This window comes from Callionymus lyra, chromosome 10, assembly GCF_982586985.1.
Source record: "Callionymus lyra chromosome 10, fCalLyr1.hap1.1, whole genome shotgun sequence".
Taxonomy (NCBI): Eukaryota; Metazoa; Chordata; class Actinopteri; order Syngnathiformes; family Callionymidae; genus Callionymus; species Callionymus lyra.
Window position 1 is genome coordinate 17,635,910 of NC_141827.1, and position 17,910 is coordinate 17,653,819.

At 39.6% G+C, this 17,910-nt stretch overlaps 2 protein-coding genes and 19 non-coding genes across 22 annotated transcripts in view; 19 read left to right on the forward strand and 2 right to left on the reverse strand.

The window, feature by feature from the left end:
- Positions 1-17,910, forward strand: part of zbtb40 (zinc finger and BTB domain containing 40) — a 390,649-nt gene that overhangs the window by 147,257 nt on the left and 225,482 nt on the right. The window lies entirely within an intron of this gene.
- On the reverse strand, positions 3,641-3,712 carry trnae-cuc (transfer RNA glutamic acid (anticodon CUC)). Its single transcript has one exon. It is a non-coding gene; the product is annotated as a tRNA-Glu (tRNA).
- The window catches only part of fgd5a (FYVE, RhoGEF and PH domain containing 5a), an 89,758-nt gene continuing 76,317 nt past the window's right edge, over positions 4,470-17,910 (reverse strand). Inside the window, exons 13-21 of one of the 2 annotated variants that reach the window (XM_087800519.1) lie at positions 10,094-10,177; positions 9,958-10,037; positions 9,803-9,899; positions 8,376-8,513; positions 8,212-8,314; positions 8,016-8,152; positions 6,693-6,794; positions 6,373-6,527; positions 4,470-6,208 (exon numbers count right to left, since the gene is read on the reverse strand). In XM_087800519.1, coding sequence (XP_087656645.1) covers positions 6,172-6,208; positions 6,373-6,527; positions 6,693-6,794; positions 8,016-8,152; positions 8,212-8,314; positions 8,376-8,513; positions 9,803-9,899; positions 9,958-10,037; positions 10,094-10,177 — 933 coding nt within the window. In that variant the 3' untranslated portion in view covers positions 4,470-6,171. Of the gene's footprint in view, positions 6,209-6,372; positions 6,528-6,665; positions 6,795-8,015; positions 8,153-8,211; positions 8,315-8,375; positions 8,514-9,802; positions 9,900-9,957; positions 10,038-10,093; positions 10,178-17,910 lie in introns of both variants that reach the window. The other variant, XM_087800518.1, reaches the window with a different exon arrangement.
- trnae-cuc (transfer RNA glutamic acid (anticodon CUC)) lies at positions 13,435-13,506 on the forward strand. The gene has a single exon. It is a non-coding gene; the product is annotated as a tRNA-Glu (tRNA).
- On the forward strand, positions 13,874-13,945 carry trnae-cuc (transfer RNA glutamic acid (anticodon CUC)). The gene has a single exon. It is a non-coding gene; the product is annotated as a tRNA-Glu (tRNA).
- On the forward strand, positions 14,195-14,266 carry trnae-cuc (transfer RNA glutamic acid (anticodon CUC)). Its single transcript has one exon. It is a non-coding gene; the product is annotated as a tRNA-Glu (tRNA).
- trnae-uuc (transfer RNA glutamic acid (anticodon UUC)) lies at positions 14,367-14,438 on the forward strand. The gene has a single exon. It is a non-coding gene; the product is annotated as a tRNA-Glu (tRNA).
- trnae-cuc (transfer RNA glutamic acid (anticodon CUC)) lies at positions 14,634-14,705 on the forward strand. The gene has a single exon. It is a non-coding gene; the product is annotated as a tRNA-Glu (tRNA).
- On the forward strand, positions 14,806-14,877 carry trnae-uuc (transfer RNA glutamic acid (anticodon UUC)). The gene has a single exon. It is a non-coding gene; the product is annotated as a tRNA-Glu (tRNA).
- trnae-cuc (transfer RNA glutamic acid (anticodon CUC)) lies at positions 15,126-15,197 on the forward strand. Its single transcript has one exon. It is a non-coding gene; the product is annotated as a tRNA-Glu (tRNA).
- On the forward strand, positions 15,298-15,369 carry trnae-uuc (transfer RNA glutamic acid (anticodon UUC)). Its single transcript has one exon. It is a non-coding gene; the product is annotated as a tRNA-Glu (tRNA).
- Positions 15,619-15,690, forward strand: trnae-cuc (transfer RNA glutamic acid (anticodon CUC)). Its single transcript has one exon. It is a non-coding gene; the product is annotated as a tRNA-Glu (tRNA).
- On the forward strand, positions 15,791-15,862 carry trnae-uuc (transfer RNA glutamic acid (anticodon UUC)). Its single transcript has one exon. It is a non-coding gene; the product is annotated as a tRNA-Glu (tRNA).
- Positions 16,058-16,129, forward strand: trnae-cuc (transfer RNA glutamic acid (anticodon CUC)). Its single transcript has one exon. It is a non-coding gene; the product is annotated as a tRNA-Glu (tRNA).
- Positions 16,230-16,301, forward strand: trnae-uuc (transfer RNA glutamic acid (anticodon UUC)). Its single transcript has one exon. It is a non-coding gene; the product is annotated as a tRNA-Glu (tRNA).
- On the forward strand, positions 16,612-16,683 carry trnae-cuc (transfer RNA glutamic acid (anticodon CUC)). The gene has a single exon. It is a non-coding gene; the product is annotated as a tRNA-Glu (tRNA).
- trnae-uuc (transfer RNA glutamic acid (anticodon UUC)) lies at positions 16,784-16,855 on the forward strand. Its single transcript has one exon. It is a non-coding gene; the product is annotated as a tRNA-Glu (tRNA).
- trnae-cuc (transfer RNA glutamic acid (anticodon CUC)) lies at positions 17,105-17,176 on the forward strand. The gene has a single exon. It is a non-coding gene; the product is annotated as a tRNA-Glu (tRNA).
- On the forward strand, positions 17,277-17,348 carry trnae-cuc (transfer RNA glutamic acid (anticodon CUC)). The gene has a single exon. It is a non-coding gene; the product is annotated as a tRNA-Glu (tRNA).
- On the forward strand, positions 17,597-17,668 carry trnae-cuc (transfer RNA glutamic acid (anticodon CUC)). Its single transcript has one exon. It is a non-coding gene; the product is annotated as a tRNA-Glu (tRNA).
- Positions 17,769-17,840, forward strand: trnae-uuc (transfer RNA glutamic acid (anticodon UUC)). Its single transcript has one exon. It is a non-coding gene; the product is annotated as a tRNA-Glu (tRNA).

A 17,910-nucleotide genomic window follows, 5' to 3' on the forward strand; every position in this document is an offset into this window, starting at 1 on the left:
TGGGTGTTGCCCGGGATAAAAGATTAAACATTGGTGATTAAGGAAGTGAAACTAAATTAACACAGCGATATATATTCAACGTATGCGATTCATTTAGTGGTCGTTTTTAAAAACTAAATGCAAATGAAAATTACATATAAATATAGTGTAAGATTCACATTTAAACCAATTATTGCCTTAAAACAAGAGCGTAATCTGATTAAATGAGTTTATATATAAATAACCAAATGACCAAATAATGAAAGATTTAATTATAATTTTCAGGAAGAGTGGAAAAAGGGACCAGGATCGGATGTTTCACTGCTTTTAAAAAAAAATCCCATTTGGACCCACAGACCTTTTGAAGATTTGTCACTCTCTGTGGTTTAGAAGGAGCTGCAGCACAAGCCCCCCTTCCTTGGTCACTCTTTCTGTGTGTTGTCCGGTATGCTATTGCCACCTGCAGCCTCATGGAATTCATTGCCATCAACAAAACAAAACAAAAGTAGATTTCATTGTGAGCAAATGCTGCTTTCATTTGTCAATTGACAGTGCTTTCTAGGATTTTATAATAAATACATTAATAAAATTAGTTGATTCTCTTTTTACTTTTGGTGTATCCTTTTTTTTCTCAAACAGACTTGGACTTTTAAAACTTATAATTTCACCCTTTAATCCCTTGAATGTGTTTAATTTGAAATATGTGTTCCTATATTGTCTTATATGAATCAGTGTTTTTATGCATATTCTCCTCAGATTTCTGGTTGTTCTTCTACCCTATTATTTTAATAAAGGCCCTTCTTAATATAATTTGGGGAAATGTGTATTTTTATATTTTTTTTTTAATCAATCTGGATGAGTTGAGTTTGCTTGTTGCTCCTCTAACTGATGAGAGTCAAGGCTCCTGCCTGATACTGGTCGGACAGGAACCAAAACAAGCACCAACAAGTGCATGTCAACCGCTTTCGCTGAGACTGCCGGAGCCACACAAAAGTTAGAGTTTTGAGAACCGGTTTGTCGGAGGAGGAGGAGGCAGCTGCGGTGGCAGCATGTGGGTCAGAACATGCCAAGGTTCACTCTTGAGGTTTGATTTGAGGATCTGGTGCTATTATCAAGGGAGGCTTGCACCGCCCCTCCTGCAGTCCTCATTCCATCTCTTTTAATCCCTCAAATGTTTTTTTTTGTGACTAATCTGTGACCTTTGTTCTCCGAGTCAAAAACCTGTCCCATTTAATCAAACCATTGGTGCCGAACAACAGTGAAAAACAGAGAGGAACTGGCACTCTGTCAACAGAAAATAGTCGTAACAAACACTTGCGGCACAAACAGCATTTTAAGTTGTCATGAATTAAATTCTGAATTCAAGATTTTGAGCTTCATATAAAGTAGTCTCTGTTTTGCCCTTGTCAATTCTGCATGTGCACTTGTTTACTCTCCAGGCTGGTTGACCAGATTTAGTTAAATAGTGAAGGGCAATGAAAAGGGAATCACTAGAGAGTTCTATTGAACCTTTTCCGTGTGTGAGCGACTTTAAAAATAATCTACCTATTAGAAAATATTACTTCTACATATTTATAAGATTTTTGAGAATCATTTTTTATGTTTAATGAATGTTGAGGTTTCATGAGCCAATATTTAAACAACACAATTAAACAAGTACGTATTTTGCCGTTAACTGAGTTTACTACGATGAAGAGCACTAAATATAACTTTTTCAGGTCAATGCATTCAGAACATTTCATTATGTTTAATCCAGAGATCTTCAAAACATCAAATCAACTGTCTTAAATGGCTCTCATTTGGGCTGATCCAATTGCATGTTTTAGAGTGACGACACAATTGACCTTATAACAAAGAAACGGACACATTGGTTCTCTTTTTCACAGATTTTAGTCCAATCAAAAGTGGATCTTCACAAAAATTTGTGGTGTGTATAAAGTTGTAGATGTACTAATAATCAGCTAATAATTTGTGACCACTATGGATAGAAAAAAAACCCTTTGTCCTCCTTATCAGTTGTTCAAATTACAAAATTAAATCAACCAACATTTTTAACGTTCTTTTTTAAAAGAGGTTTAGTTAAAGCTGCTGCCTCCTAGTGGCGGCCCTGTTCAAAATGATGTATGTGTATTGTACGTATTACAAGTGTTCTGCTCACAGCATAACTAAAGTATGACATTTTGTGATATTGATGAACTTGACAACGAGACTTGACTTCTCATCCAGAAATTCACTTGACAAAAAATTAAAGAAAATCGATCCTACATTTCTGACGGCACCAGACAGACAGTTGAAAAGGTTTGATGAATTTTTGAGCAAGATGAACTGGGAGTGAAGCATCTACTCCACTCAGACTAATCTTGCAAAAGTTTAACTTTGCAGCCTTGAAACGACACCAATACTATCATTAACCAACATTTACAAATGTGCCTTTTCAACGTGACAGCAAATGAGCCTCCCATAGACTTTTTTTTAATTCTCTACTGTCGTAGTTTTGTGTCACTCCTCCAGGGAGTGTGGATCTGGAACGATCCTTATCATCCTAATTTCTTGTCACCCATTTTCTCACTGACGGTTCTCAACTTATTAGGAACGACCTGTCAGTTTTTATCTCGCACAGAAACATCTTCGAGCACGTTTTCCTCATGACCTCGTGCAACCCAACAGAGGAGATCCACGAAGTTATGACTGTCGATGATCATTTAGAAAATGCCATGAGTCGTAATTACTTCTGACAAGGATGTTATGTATCTGCTGGCGTTTGATCGTTTGTAAACGTCATCAATCAAAAGGTTGTAAATGGATTTCCATGCAACTCACGTGTCCATGTCCATTCAGACATGATGTAATCCTGGCTGCTATCCCTTGCAGACAAGCAGCATTTATTTAAATCACCAGAATATACTATGGTTTTGTGTCCCTGTGGTGACAAAATGTTGTTTTTGAGCAATCAAACATCATGAGGTATACACTCTTTCAAGATTTGGAAAACGTCTAACCCACAACTACCTTGTATTCAATTGGCTAGAAGCTGTGATTTTAAATTAACTGTTTTTTTTTTCAATACACTTTATATCTCTATATAAAACTCTTCCCTCACCCAACCCCCTCACTAAAGGTGGGGTGTGTGGTTGTTCATCCTGTTTGAGATCGAGTCCTCTACCAGAAGCTGGAAGGTCATTTATTCAGTATCTCAGCTGCTCCTAGAAAGGCACTCGTCTGGAGAACGATGTCTGATTTTTGGATCTTTTAGAGCCACCTTTATATGGGCTAATGTTGCCTTCACTTTCCAGGCTTTCTCTAGCTCCTCTTTAAGCCAGTGGTGTTTTTCCTGGTTCTTCTCTCAGGATATCTTCATCTACCAAAACGTCATCTGTTGCTTATCAAATATCAAAATGTCTGTAAGTCTGATAGGATCTTTCCTTGGGAGGTACTTCCCATCTGGATCTCGTAGTCTCCAGTACTTAGTTATGACATTTAATATGTGCTTTTTATTGTTTAGAAAAATAAAAAGATAGTTCAATTATTTAGAAAAAGAAAAAGGTAGTTTTTATTTGTTTAGTAAAATAAAAAGATAGTCAAATTATTTAGAAAAAGGTAGTTTTTAATTGTTTAGTAAAAGAAAAAGATAGTGAAATTATTTAGAAAAAGAAAAAGGTAGTTCCCTGACCGGGAATCGAACCCGGGCCGCGGCGGTGAGAGCGCCGAATCCTAACCACTAGACCACCAGGGAAGTTGCATGTTAGTGAGTAATCTTACTTTTTTCAACTTGATACTCCGTTGTGTTTTACCGTTTAACCATCATTTACTTTTGTGAGACAAGTTGTTTAATCGTGTTGATTAATTAATTGCTTGTTATTTTCTAATATAAATGCTTGAAAACAACCTCAGTCAGTTGATGAAAACAAGCTAAATGCTGACAGTTGTTAAATAAAGAGTCACAAAACCGAACTACCAAGCCCACAAAAGTAAGATTTCTTACCTGAAAAGCAACGACTTATTTTTGTTTCTGTATCTTGATAAATACACAATATTATAAATGTTAAGAAAACCAACTTCTGTGTTTGAACCAAAGTAGGAGCGCCTTCTAGTGGTTGATGGGAAACAGTCGTGTTAATATCATAAAAAGTACTAATATAGAATTGTAAAAAACATAACAAAGAATCAAACTTAGGGAAACTCAAATATTTCAAATATTAAAGCTTATCATATAAAGTAAAACAGTTAATCTATCTATAGAATACCCCAAATAACTGATTCAAAATAGAACAATAGATGTGAACAGATAAATTATTTTTATTTTAACACAAACTTGTAAAATACTACTGTTTCTTAAATTGTTATCATTGTTGTTAAACAAAACTGTAATGAGTATTTCTTTAAAATTGACATTATTTGTCTTTTTACCTACCTATGTATGTAGTCTGAGAAGAAGAAGGGAAAAGAAAACGAAAAGAAAATCAACTTGACCAGCTTGTTTTTATTCCAGGCTGCAGTTTGTAACATTTATAGCTATTTAAATCCCATATGCTTCTATACACATAAACATTTACAACACCCTGCACAATCAGATCAGAAGATAGAAAAGTCATGTACACAAATGTCAGCAACACTTGGGCCACACATTACAAACATCTTATATGTCAGTGCTGGTGCTGAGACTTCTGAAGGAGGTGAAAAGCTTCTTTTACTGGCTCAAATCTTTAGTTGTCTTCACTGACGCGTCCATTCATACAGAGGACGGTCACCAGTTATATGACCTAACTCGAGACGAAGTTGATATTTACACGCAGGTGATGTTGCAAAGACACTGAGCACAGAGTGAAGGTACAAAGTGATTCAAGTGTGTCGCTGATCCTCCAGTGTCAAGAAAAAACAAACAAACAAGAGCAGCAAATACAAAAAGGCAACTTCCTGTTTTCATGTCTTCTTCAGCAGTTTTGACCAAAACTAAGCAGGAAGAAGTGCCAAGATGTGTTTAATTCTGAAAGAGTTGAAATGAAAAATTAATCTGAATCGAAATATGATAATAAAACTGTCCAGGTGCATCATAAAGTAGATAAATACGTTTTATCGATGTTACGAAAAGTATTATTGATTTTCTAAAAGAGAAATTATATGATTTGATAATATTTCTTTTAATTGCTCTTCCGGATTTAATTTCTTGTACTCTTTTTACAGATGTAGTCCGAGTTTTTTTGTTTTCTTTGTTCACTTTGAGGAAACGTTTTCCTAGTAAATATATATTTTATCATTTATCAAATTACATTTAACTACTTTTATATTTTTATATTGTATATATATTTCTTTTAGAAATATATCTTTAAACGTATTTTAAAAACAAACATGTTTAAATGTTCCTCGCTAATAGACAACATCACTAGCACAGACCAACATGGAAATGAGATTTAAACATTTACTTTTTCATGTTAAAGTTTAAAATTATTATTTTTTTTACATAAAAATGTAAAAAGAAAATGAAATATCGATTAGCTGGATGATCGCATGGCACCATTTTACATTAAATATTTAAACAAGAAATATTTAAGGGGTTAATATTTGCCTACAGAGCAGAATGTTATCTTCTAAAATGTATAGAAGAAAATAATGTAAATGTAACCTGTTCAATTGTAAAATAGAAATTAAAAAAAGACGATGAATAGATCGAAATAGTAAAATTGAAAGTAAGTTTTCTGTAAGGTCGTCCTAAAAATGTGTCCAAAACTGTCATGAGAAACTTGAAACAGTACATTTGTTCGCATCAGTAGTCTAGAAATATGACGAGAGAGAGAGGTTCTCTCAGGAGGCAGCAGGAAGTTACCTTAGCCACATTCAAACAACAAACCTGTCATGAGGCACGTCAAAGCTGAGTGAGGAGACATACATCAAGACAACTTTGACCACAGTAGTGTGTTTCAGCGTCACAGCAACATGACTCCAGTATTTGCAGAATATATTCAAATATAAAGTCTTAACTTATGCTTCCCTTCATTAACTTGAGGCTGCCAGTTAAAGAAATAATCCAGTGAATACTATATAAACACGACACAGGAGAAAAGGGTTTGGAAGTTGAAAACAAGTTCTCCAGCTCAAAAGTGCAAGCTCAGCATTCTTCTGATGCGGGTCAGATCGTCCTGCTTCCTCTAGGTGGCAGGCTTGTGGTTCAATTCTTCCGTCTTCAAAATGCAGCTGCTATAAAACTGTGGCCTCCTCAATGGCGTTCACCCACCTGGAACACATATTAGGTACAGTGGTCTTAGATCAGCAGACAAACAAAAAGTGAAGCTCAATGTACTGTTAAAAAGAAGTACTAGGTGGTGTGTAGTGGAATGAATCCTGAACTAAAAGTAAAACTTGCTTCAAGATGTGCGAGTGTTAAGAACTGTCTCTGACCTGCGTGCGGTCTGGTGGTCTTCGGCTCGGAAGGTGTAGTAGAGAGTCTTCTTGTGGTAGAGGTGGAACTGGTTGCTGCCTTCTTCTCCCTCCAGACGCTCGCTCAGCCTCACCGTGAACCCCTGAAGAGGCAAACTCTCTGCTGCAACTTTATCCTGAAACACACCAGCAGACATGTTGGATGTCTTTTGAGGACCAGGAGAGGGAGCTAGAGAGCTGTTGTTGAGGGGGGTGGAGGATGTGAGAGGGGTGGGGTTTTTAGGGTTGGTGTGGGAGACTCTGTGCCCCCTCACCTCACGGGCCGTGAAGGTGTAGAGCACCTTGTCTTTGAGGAGGAACCACAGCCGCTTCCATTTCCTCTTGCTCTTCTTCCGACGGTGCAGACTTCCACTCAGGGTGGAGCCGTCCAGCCCCAGAGAGACCTGAGCACATGACACAGATGGATCAAACCTGGAAGTGGGTGACCCAGACAGAACTCAATTAAGGTGGCTTGGGCTTCTTGTTAGGAAGTGTGCCGGACGCCTCTCGAAAGTTGATTCATTGTTTTTCGGTTAGTCTTAACTGTCTAGTTGTGGCCTGGGTTCGATTCCTAGTCAACATACGTACAGCAGGTTTTGAGGTCAAACCCCTTGATTCTTCAACAGTTGGCCTGCCCTTCATCACTGTACCTTCACCAGTGTTCACCGGCGTAAACATTAGTCACGGCTCGATAAAGGGCGATGAAACATCTAGTGGGGCTGGTACAGTGTCTTTATTTAAAACCTTTTTTTTTAGTTTATCAGTCACATCCCTGGTTAGGATGCTCTCACAGTAATGGATTGAGTTCTGTTCTTTATGTATTATTATTTTTGACAAGCGAACGGTAGTTTTTTAACTTCTTAACGTTGATTTCAATCAGGTGCTGGAACCCTATCAGCGACACTTGACAGCGATTTGTGCCACTGGTGCAAGTTGTTAAGTTGTGTTACATTGTGTTATTATTATTGTTGTGTTGTTTTGTGGTAAAATGAGTGTTTTGTCGAGACCTTTATGCTGGTACTAGGGAAGTTGAAGTTATTTAGTTAATGATATACATTTATTTAGTTAAGTTTCTCTTTCGGTTACATATTCTTTTTACATATGTGTCTTTTAAATTTCAGACTCATCACTGGTACTGGAGTGGTAAGGATCTGACACCCTCACCACCATGGTTTGAGGGAACAACACTGTATCGTGTATTATAGGGAGGCATTGAGGAAGTTTCAGGATCTTCTCTGCAGGGTGACCTGGTGAGAAGCTCAGTCCAACTAGAACAACTGCTACTCTTGCTGAGGTGGCTCAACATTCTCTGGATGGGGTGATGAGTACAGTGTCAGAGTTATCAGAGCTCAGTAGTTGACACTGTCTTTAAAAAATGTGATGTTTCATTAAAATATTGGTTCGGAGCAGATCAATCAATCTAAGAAGCGATGATGAAAAAAAATTTCACCAAATTACTTTATCATGAGCCACAACTTGAAACACATTATATCGTAGCAACAATTTATGAGAATATACAGTAGTAGCCAACATGCATGGACTCGGAAACTCTATGTTGCCTCATGATATAATTGCTTTATTTATTTTCATCAGTTTAAAAAACAAGTGTTGAGTCTGACGTTCACCTGGTTCATACTGACACTCTTCCGGCTCTTCCACAGACTCGGGGGCTGTAAACTCTGAAAGACTGCCGACAGAGGACGACTAGCTCGGTGGGATCGAGGACTGGAGTTTGCCAAGGACACGCCAGACATGCTGCCACCTGAACACACGTTGGTAAGTAACAGCGAAAAATCTGAAGACCCGAATAATTGGCTGTACCTCTTTTCCTGAGCTCGCTGAAGCAGTGGTCACACACTTTAGCGACTCGGTCTTTGAGGTACTTCAGGGGGTATCTGTTGCGAGAACAAGCCCGACACACCACCTGAACACGACAGACATGTTTAGCTACAGCCGCGACCTCTGCTATCGGAGGGTCAGCGGACCTTCCCGCAGGCGTTGCAGTGGTGTCGTCGCAGCGTGAGGCTGAAGTCGGACGTGCAGTTCATGCACATCATCACTTGAGACACTGGGACCAGCACTGGAGCCGCTTCACCCAGGGCCATCCACAACTTCTCACGAGCCTGATGAGGTTCACAGAGAAGGGAGAGAGTGACACATGGTGTTTTAGAGTCACAAACACTTTAGTAAAACTCGTGTTAGAATGGCCACCTACAAATGGATCAGAACTGTCTGTGGCTCTCACCATGAGGCCTGTATTTGACCTGGAGCAAATCAATTCTACAATTAGTTCCCATAGTTGCTCATGACCGTGTGAACCCTGAATGATAATAGCATGCCTCAAGTGCAACAACGTTATCACACAAATGTATAATTAAAAATTCTGGATAGTATTGCATTTAAAAAGTTAAAATCTTGATGAATATCTTTTTTATTTGAAAAACATTGTAGGTCCATTTACTGTGTAATTATTATTATTTATTTGACTTGTTTCTGGATCAAATCAAACTACTTCATGGTATTGTTGACTGTTTTCACACACATTTAAACGCTTCGTTACTCAGTGAGACAGTCCAATCTCTTTTGAACCCTAGTATTAGAAAAAGATACCAGGACCTCTCGGTTCAAATAAAAGGAACTGGGCAGCGCGGAGAGTCTGTTGACATAGCTTTGTGAAAAACTTTTATTACTTCTCTTAGTATGTTAAATGTATAATTAATGGTCAGTGACTGAATCATTGAGATTCATCTCTTTAATTAGATAGATAGATGGATGGATGGATTAACTTTATTAATCCCTCTGGAGATATCCTTTGGGAAATGTGTTTTATTATATATTTTATTATTGACATCACCTTCAAAAATGACACCCCAAATTTAAGGGGTCTCCAAACTGGTCCTCAAAGGGTCTGGGTGGTGCAGGTTTTTGTTCCGACCAATCAAGATCACCCCTCCTAACCCCCATCAGGAGTCTTCAGAGTGTAACCAGTTGATTATCAGTCTGGTGTTGCTTCTTTAAGCTGAAACTTCATTGGTTAAAATCTACAAGCTTGATCGGTCGGAACAAAAAACCTGCACCACCCCGGCCCCTTGAGGACCAGTTTGGAGACACAGGCTCTAAATCATTCGTTTTTTTTTTCTCTTCAGTAGCCCTTGGTTGAATTCCTGGTCAGAAAAACTGCCTTTTAAAAACAACTGACCACATCGACATTTTACTACCTTTACATACTTGTACATACTTAAGGTTTCATTATGGTAATATATATATATATATTTTTTAATAAATAATGTAAAATAAATAACAGAAATAAATTACATTAACGTCAATTGTAATATCATCACCTTTAAATTGACCTGATAATATGTTGTTCAATTGTGAGACTAAAAATCATATTCCGATTCTTATTTCTTACCTCACTGCACGGCCCTCCAAATGTACAAAGTCCTGCTGCGTGGTCTGCTATAGCCCGACTCAGTGTGTGGAACCAATCCTCCCTTTCTGCCATCGACCTGCAACAACCGATTGGACTCACTGTTTGCTCTTACAACTCTTCAGACAGAAACTCACCCGGCTGAGAGCACAATGGTGATATCAGACACTTCGATTGTCAGACAGTTGAGGATGTTATCGACGACGGGCTTGCTGACCTGCAAGAAGCGACGAGTTTAAGCCACAATAAAGATAAAAACCTTTTAAACGTTACCTTCATCCCTGAGAGAGACAATGTATTCTTCAGCCTGTATTTTCCATCCTGCTGTGGGTACGTGTACAACATTATGTCATTCATCTGTTGGGAGGAAAAAAGAAGACCATGTAGTATGTTTTAAAAATTCAACAAGATTAGACATATATATAAAAAAATGCAGATTGTTTTCTATAACCACCAACAGATGGCGACATTGCACTGCGTTGTTCTACTCTTGCTACATCTCAGAACGAGTGGTTGAAAAACATGCGTTTTAACTTCTTTGCAAATAGAAAATCCTAGTATTTCATCAATATGCATTTTTATAGAAATAAAATGTCAATATTTGTTTCACAGACACACAATGATGTAATGTTTGTGTCGACTCTTTATCATCATCATTGAAAAAACATGAGATCATCCCTGAACAATACTTGTTTAAAAAAAATGTCCTGAGTGTGGAAAGAAAGAAAGAAATGCTGGCAAAAAAAAAATCCCCTTTTGCATCACGCTATTGATATAAGATCATTGTTATAATGTTTTGTTCTGCATCAGAAAAAATGCTACAAAAAGATCTAGGTTTATAAGGTACACATGTCAGGCCTGAATGCAAAATGAAAAAGCAAAAACTAATTCCAAAGACTAATTCATAAAGAAGCACAAGAGCAATGATGTTAGTCATTTTTTAGTTTATATAAGAAGCACATGAGATACAAGGCAGTTACTTAATGAACAATATAGCTTAAAATCAACTTATTAAAATAAAATAACATTTAAATTTTATAAAGAAGATTAAGTCACAGAGCGGTTTAGAAAAAGTTGAAAACTGAAGATATATTGGAGTGTGCACCGCATTGCAAAATATCAGGACTGGATTTTTCTAAAACAAGGACAGTGATGGTTCTTTCACAGACCCATTAGTTCCCATGAAGCAAATTGATGTGTTTATTTTTCTGCGACCATGTGGACACATCAAGACTTCATTGTTTGAGTAGTCAGACAAAAGAAATGACCTCACTGGTCACACCTCATGTTCTAAAAATCCGCTCTGGCTATGGAGTCGGCACCACCCTGCCTCGGCCTGCATACTGAGGACTCTGGGGGAATAGAACATGACACCTGCAAGCCTGCTCGCTCAGCTGTCTGCTATGTTTCACAGCTGCAGGTCTCAAGGTTGCTACGGTGGATGATGGCTGTCAACGCCTAGGGAGGGAGTTAATGGTAGGATAAGCGCAGCACCGAGTGGATGCTCTATTCTTATGGCTGGGACTGCTGATCAAGCATTTTGCATTGATTGAAAACAGGAAGAAGTGTAAAACAATGTTCTCTAGCTCTTGTCTTAAGTGACAGTCCCCTCCTGGTATAGAGGAAACTAGCATTCACTGACCCACGCCAAATATTTGCTCAGGAAGCGGGGGCCCACGATGAGTAAAAAATAAAATAATAATAATAATAATAAATAAAGAACACGGAAAATCTGAGAGGAAGGACTCTGATGGGTGCGGCAAAGCGGTGTTCCTTCTGTCGCCTTCTCTGCAAAATTTCTCTGATCTCAAAGTGGAAGTTCAACAATAAGTCAGTGAAGCAGATATTTATTAACATAACAAGAGAAGGACGATCACAGATAGTCTAAAATACGTGAAAAATTATTTAAAATGCTGTGTAAAGAATAATGTCATCTAATCTTCACTGATTATTTTCCTCTGGAACATATAGTTTTTGTCCTAGATGACTTTCTATCACCCGAAACAGAGCATCACTGATGGTCTAGGAGTTAGGAACTGGCGCTCTCACTGCCGTGGCCCAGTTTTTGATTCCCGGTCTGATTCTGCCACTTAAAACTGAACTGCATATCATTTTTGAAATTTAAAAATTCAGGCAATCGGAAACGCTTAGTGACTTTCTAACAAAGAAACATACACAGCATCCCTGATGGTCTAGTGCAGGGGTCGGGAACCTTTTTGACTCAGAGAGCCATGAAAGCAAAATATTTGGAAATTGATTTCAGTGAGAGCCATATAAATAATATTCAGATGTAAGAATCTGTGCTTGACACGAATTCAAGCCCTTTTCCTTTGTTCATCAAAATCAACAAAGAATTCAGACAGGTTCATCCCTTTCCATGACTCCATTTCAATATGTCCATCATATTTAAATGAAGCACAAGACTAAAATTTCTCCATTTCTGTGATCATGAAAAAACAAAAACAAATGAAAACATGAATTCAAACTAACAGTTTATATTTGTTAATTTTAAACATGTCTGATATGAATTAATTAAATTTCAGATGAAGTTTAACGAGAATAAAACTGTTCATCAGTAACTTCACATCATAATCGCTTTGTCTGATCGTCTCTGACGTCATTAGAATGTGTGTCTCACCTGCACCTGTTTAACGTGTTTGTGTTTCTGCGTATTCTTATTACATTCGTGAGATAAAGGTCATTTACAAATAGTCATCATGTGATGGTGTATTAATGCAAGTGGGTTTTAAGGACGCGATCACAAAAGGAAAACCAGCATTTGTTGCGCTTTCATTGAAACCTGCAGCTTAACTTTGATGGACCTGACGTCATGTTTCTGTGACTCTCGTAGAGAAGAACCTGAAGCGATCAAACGCGCATTATTTTGTTCGATATATTATTTTAAAAAAACAAGCTTATAATTCTTTATCGTTTTTCTGAATTGCGTAAAATGACTGTCGCACGTTTTGCTCTTTTTATTCTCGATTCATATGATCTTTTCCGTGCGATTCAGTGGAAGAGGCAGGAGCTCTGATTGGCTGCTGTGCATCTCAATCAAATTTTCAACCAATCGGTTCGATTGACATGCACAGCAGCCAATCAGAGCTCTCTTTACTATTTTCTTATATCATATTTTATTAAATCACGCGATCTACTCGCAACAGCTTCGCGATCGACGTATTGCCCACCCCTGAAACAAGTGATAATATTTTATGTTTTATCTGAAAAACCGAAATCTGCGAGCCAGATGCAATCATCAAAAGAGCCACACCTGGCTCGCCAGCCATAGGTTCCCGACCCCTGGTCTAGTGGTTAGGATCCGGCACTCTCACCGCCGTGGCCTGGGTTTGATTCCCGGTCAGGGAATCTGATTTTGCCACTTGAAACTTAAGTGCAATTGGCTACACTCAGTGACTTTCTAACACCCAAAACTATCAGTCAGAGCATTAATTATGTTCTAGCTGTTGGAATCTGGCACTCTCGCTGCCCTGGCCCAGTTTTGATTCGCAGTCTGATTCTGCCACTTAAAACTTAACTGCATACCATTTTTGAAATTTAAAATTCAGGCAATCGGAAACGCTTAGTGACTTTCTAACAAAGAAACAAACACAGCATCCCTGATGGTCTAGTGGTTAGGATCCGGCGCTCTCACCGCCGTGGCCCGGGTTCGATTCCCGGTCAGGGAATCTGATTTTGCCACTTTAAACTTAATACATATCTCTTAAAAATGTAAACATTCAGTTAATTGGATACACTTACTGACTTTCAAATACCTAAACACAGTCATCCCTGATGGTCTAGTGGTTAGGATACGGCGCTTTCACCGCTGTGGCCCTTGTTCGATTCCCGGTCTGGGAATCTGATTATGCTACTTGAAACTTAAGTGCAATTGGCTACACTCATTGGGATCTGGAGCTCTCACTGCCTTGGCCCAGTTCTGATTCGCGGTCTGATTCTGCCACTTAAAACTTAACTGCATATCATTTTTGAAATTTAAAAATTCAGGCAATCGGAAACGCTTAGTGACTTTCTAACAAAGAAACATACACAGCATCCCTGATGGTCTAGTGGTTAGGATCCGGCGCTCTCACCGCCGTGGCCCGGGTTCGATTCCAGGTCTGGGAATCTGATTATGCTACTTGAAACTTAAGTGCAATTGGCTACACTCAGTGACTTTCTAACACCCAAAACTATCAGTCAGAGCATTAATGATGTTCTAGCTGTTGGAATCTGGCACTCTCGCTGCCCTGGCCCAGTTTTGATTTGCGGTCTGATTCTGCCACTTAAAACTTAACTGCATATCATTTTTGAAATTTAAAAATTCAGGCAATCGGAAACGCTTAGTGACTTTCTAACAAAGAAACATACACAGCATCCCTGATGGTCTAGTGGTTAGGATCCGGCGCTCTCACCGCCGTGGCCCGGGTTCGATTCCCGGTCAGGGAATCTGATTTTGCCACTTTAAACTTAATACATATCTCTTAAAAATGTAAACATTCAGTTAATTGGATACACTTACTGACTTTCAAATACCTAAACACAGTCATCCCTGATGGTCTAGTGGTTAGGATCCGGCGCTTTCACCGCCGTGGCCCGGGTTCAATTCCCGGTCTGGGAATCTGATTATGCTACTTGAAACTTAAGTGCAATTGGCTACACTCATTGGGATCTGGAGCTCTCGCTGCCTTGGCCCAGTTCTGATTCGCGGTCTGATTCTGCCACTTAAAACTTAACTGCATATCATTTTTGAAATGTAAAAATTCAGGCAATCGGAAACGCTTAGTGACTTTCTAACAAAGAAACATACACAGCATCCCTGATGGTCTAGTGGTTAGGATCCGGCGCTCTCACCGCCGTGGCCCGGGTTCGATTCCCGGTCAGGGAATCTGATTTTGCCACTTTAAACTTAATACATATCTCTTAAAAATGTAAACATTCAGTTAATTGGATACACTTACTGACTTTCAAATACCTAAACACAGTCATCCCTGATGGTCTAGTGGTTAGGATCCGGCGCTTTCACCGCCGTGGCCTGGGTTCGATTCCCGGTCTGGGAATCTGATTATGCTACTTGAAACTTAAGTGCAATTGGCTACACTCAGTGACTTTCTAACACCCAAAACTATCAGTCAGAGCATTAATGATGTTCTAGCTGTTGGAATCTGGCGCTCTCACTGCCTTGGCCCAGTTCTGATTCGCAGTCTGATTCTGCCACTTAAAACTTAACTGCATACCATTTTTGAAATTTAAAATTCAGGCAATCGGAAACGCTTAGTGACTTTCTAACAAAGAAACAAACACAGCATCCCTGATGGTCTAGTGGTTAGGATCCGGCGCTCTCACCGCCGTGGCCCGGGTTCGATTCCCGGTCAGGGAATCTGATTTTGCCACTTTAAACTTAATACATATCTCTTAAAAATGTAAACATTCAGTTAATTGGATACACTTACTGACTTTCAAATACCTAAACACAGTCATCCCTGATGGTCTAGTGGTTAGGATCCGGCGCTTTCACCGCCGTGGCCTGGGTTCGATTCCCGGTCTGGGAATCTGATTATGCTACTTGAAACTTAAGTGCAATTGGCTACACTCAGTGACTTTCTAACACCCAAAACTATCAGTCAGAGCGTTAATGATGTTCTAGCTGTTGGAATCTGGCACTCTCGCTGCCCTGGCCCAGTTTTGATTCGCGGTCTGATTCTGCCACTTAAAACTTAACTGCATATCATTTTTGAAATGTAAAAATTCAGGCAATCGGAAACGCTTAGTGACTTTCTAACAAAGAAACATACACAGCATCCCTGATGGTCTAGTGGTTAGGATCCGGCGCTCTCACCGCCGTGGCCCGGGTTCGATTCCCGGTCAGGGAATCTGATTTTGCCACTTTAAACTTAATACATATCTCTTAAAAATGTAAACATTCAGTTAATTGGATACACTTACTGACTTTCAAATACCTAAACACAGTCATCCCTGATGGTCTAGTGGTTAGGATCCGGCGCTTTCACCGCCGTGGCCCGGGTTCGATTCCCGGTCTGGGAATCTGATTATGCTACTTGAAACTTAAGTGCAATTGGCTACACTCATTGGGATCTGGAGCTCTCGCTGCCTTGGCCCAGTTCTGATTCGCGGTCTGATTCTGCCACTTAAAACTTAACTGCATATCATTTTTGAAATTTAAAAATTCAGGCAATCGGAAACGCTTAGTGACTTTCTAACAAAGAAACATACACAGCATCCCTGATGGTCTAGTGGTTAGGATCCGGCGCTCTCACCGCCGTGGCCCGGGTTCGATTCCCGGTCAGGGAATCTGATTTTGCCACTTTAAACTTAATACATATCTCTTAAAAATGTAACCATTCAGTTAATTGGGTACATTTATTGACTTTCTGATAACTAAACACAGTCATCCCTGATGGTCTAGTGGTTAGGATCCGGCGCTTTCACCGCTGTGGCCGGGGTTCGATTCCCGGTCAGGGAATCTGATTTTGCCACTTTAAACTTAATACAACCCGGCCCGGGTTCGATTCCCGCTCTGGGAATCTGATTATGCTACTTGAAATTTAAGTGCAATTGGCTACACTCAGTGACTTTCTAACACCCAAAACTATCAGTCAGAGCATTAATGATGTTCTAGCTGTTGGAATCTGGCACTCTCGCTGCCCTGGCCCAGTTTTGATTCGCGGTCTGATTCTGCCACTTAAAACTTAACTGCATATCATTTTTGAAATTTAAAAATTCAGGCAATCGGAAACGCTTAGTGACTTTCTAACAAAGAAACATACACAGCATCCCTGATGGTCTAGTGGTTAGGATCCGGCGCTCTCACCGCCGTGGCCCGGGTTCGATTCCCGGTCAGGGAATCTGATTTTGCCACTTTAAACTTAATACATATCTCTTAAAAATGTAACCATTCAGTTAATTGGGTACATTTATTGACTTTCTGATAACTAAACACAGTCATCCCTGATGGTCTAGTGGTTAGGATCCGGCGCTTTCACCGCCGTGGCCCGGGTTCGATTCCCGGTCTGGGAATCTGATTATGCTACTTGAAACTTAAGTGCAATTGGCTACACTCAGTGACTTTCTAACACCCAAAACTATCAGTCAGAGCATTAATTATGTTCTAGCTGTTGGAATCTGGCACTCTCGCTGCCCTGGCCCAGTTTTGATTCGCGGTCTGATTCTGCCACTTAAAACTTAACTGCATATCATTTTTGAAATTTAAAAATTCAGGCAATCGGAAACGCTTAGTGACTTTCTAACAAAGAAACATACACAGCATCCCTGATGGTCTAGTGGTTAGGATCCGGCGCTCTCACCGCCGTGGCCCGGGTTCGATTCCCGGTCAGGGAATCTGATTTTGCCACTTTAAACTTAATACATATCTCTTAAAAATGTAAACATTCAGTTAATTTGGTACATTTACTGACTTTCTGATAGCTAAACACAGTCATCCCTGATGGTCTAGTGGTTAGGATCCGGCGCTCTCACCGCCGTGGCCCGGGTTCGATTCCCGGTCTGGGAATCTGATTATGCTACTTGAAACTTAAGTGCAATTGGCTACACTCAGTGACTTTCTAACACCCAAAACTATCAGTCAGAGCATTAATGATGTTCTAGCTGTTGGAATCTGGCGCTCTCACTGCCTTGGCCCAGTTCTGATTCGCAGTCTGATTCTGCCACTTAAAACTTAACTGCATACCATTTTTGAAATTTAAAATTCAGGCAATCGGAAACGCTTAGTGACTTTCTAACAAAGAAACAAACACAGCATCCCTGATGGTCTAGTGGTTAGGATCCGGCGCTCTCACCGCCGTGGCCCGGGTTCGATTCCCGGTCAGGGAATCTGATTTTGCCACTTTAAACTTAATACATATCTCTTAAAAATGTAAACATTCAGTTAATTGGATACACTTACTGACTTTCAAATACCTAAACACAGTCATCCCTGATGGTCTAGTGGTTAGGATCCGGCGCTTTCACCGCCGTGGCCTGGGTTCGATTCCCGGTCTGGGAATCTGATTATGCTACTTGAAACTTAAGTGCAATTGGCTACACTCAGTGACTTTCTAACACCCAAAACTATC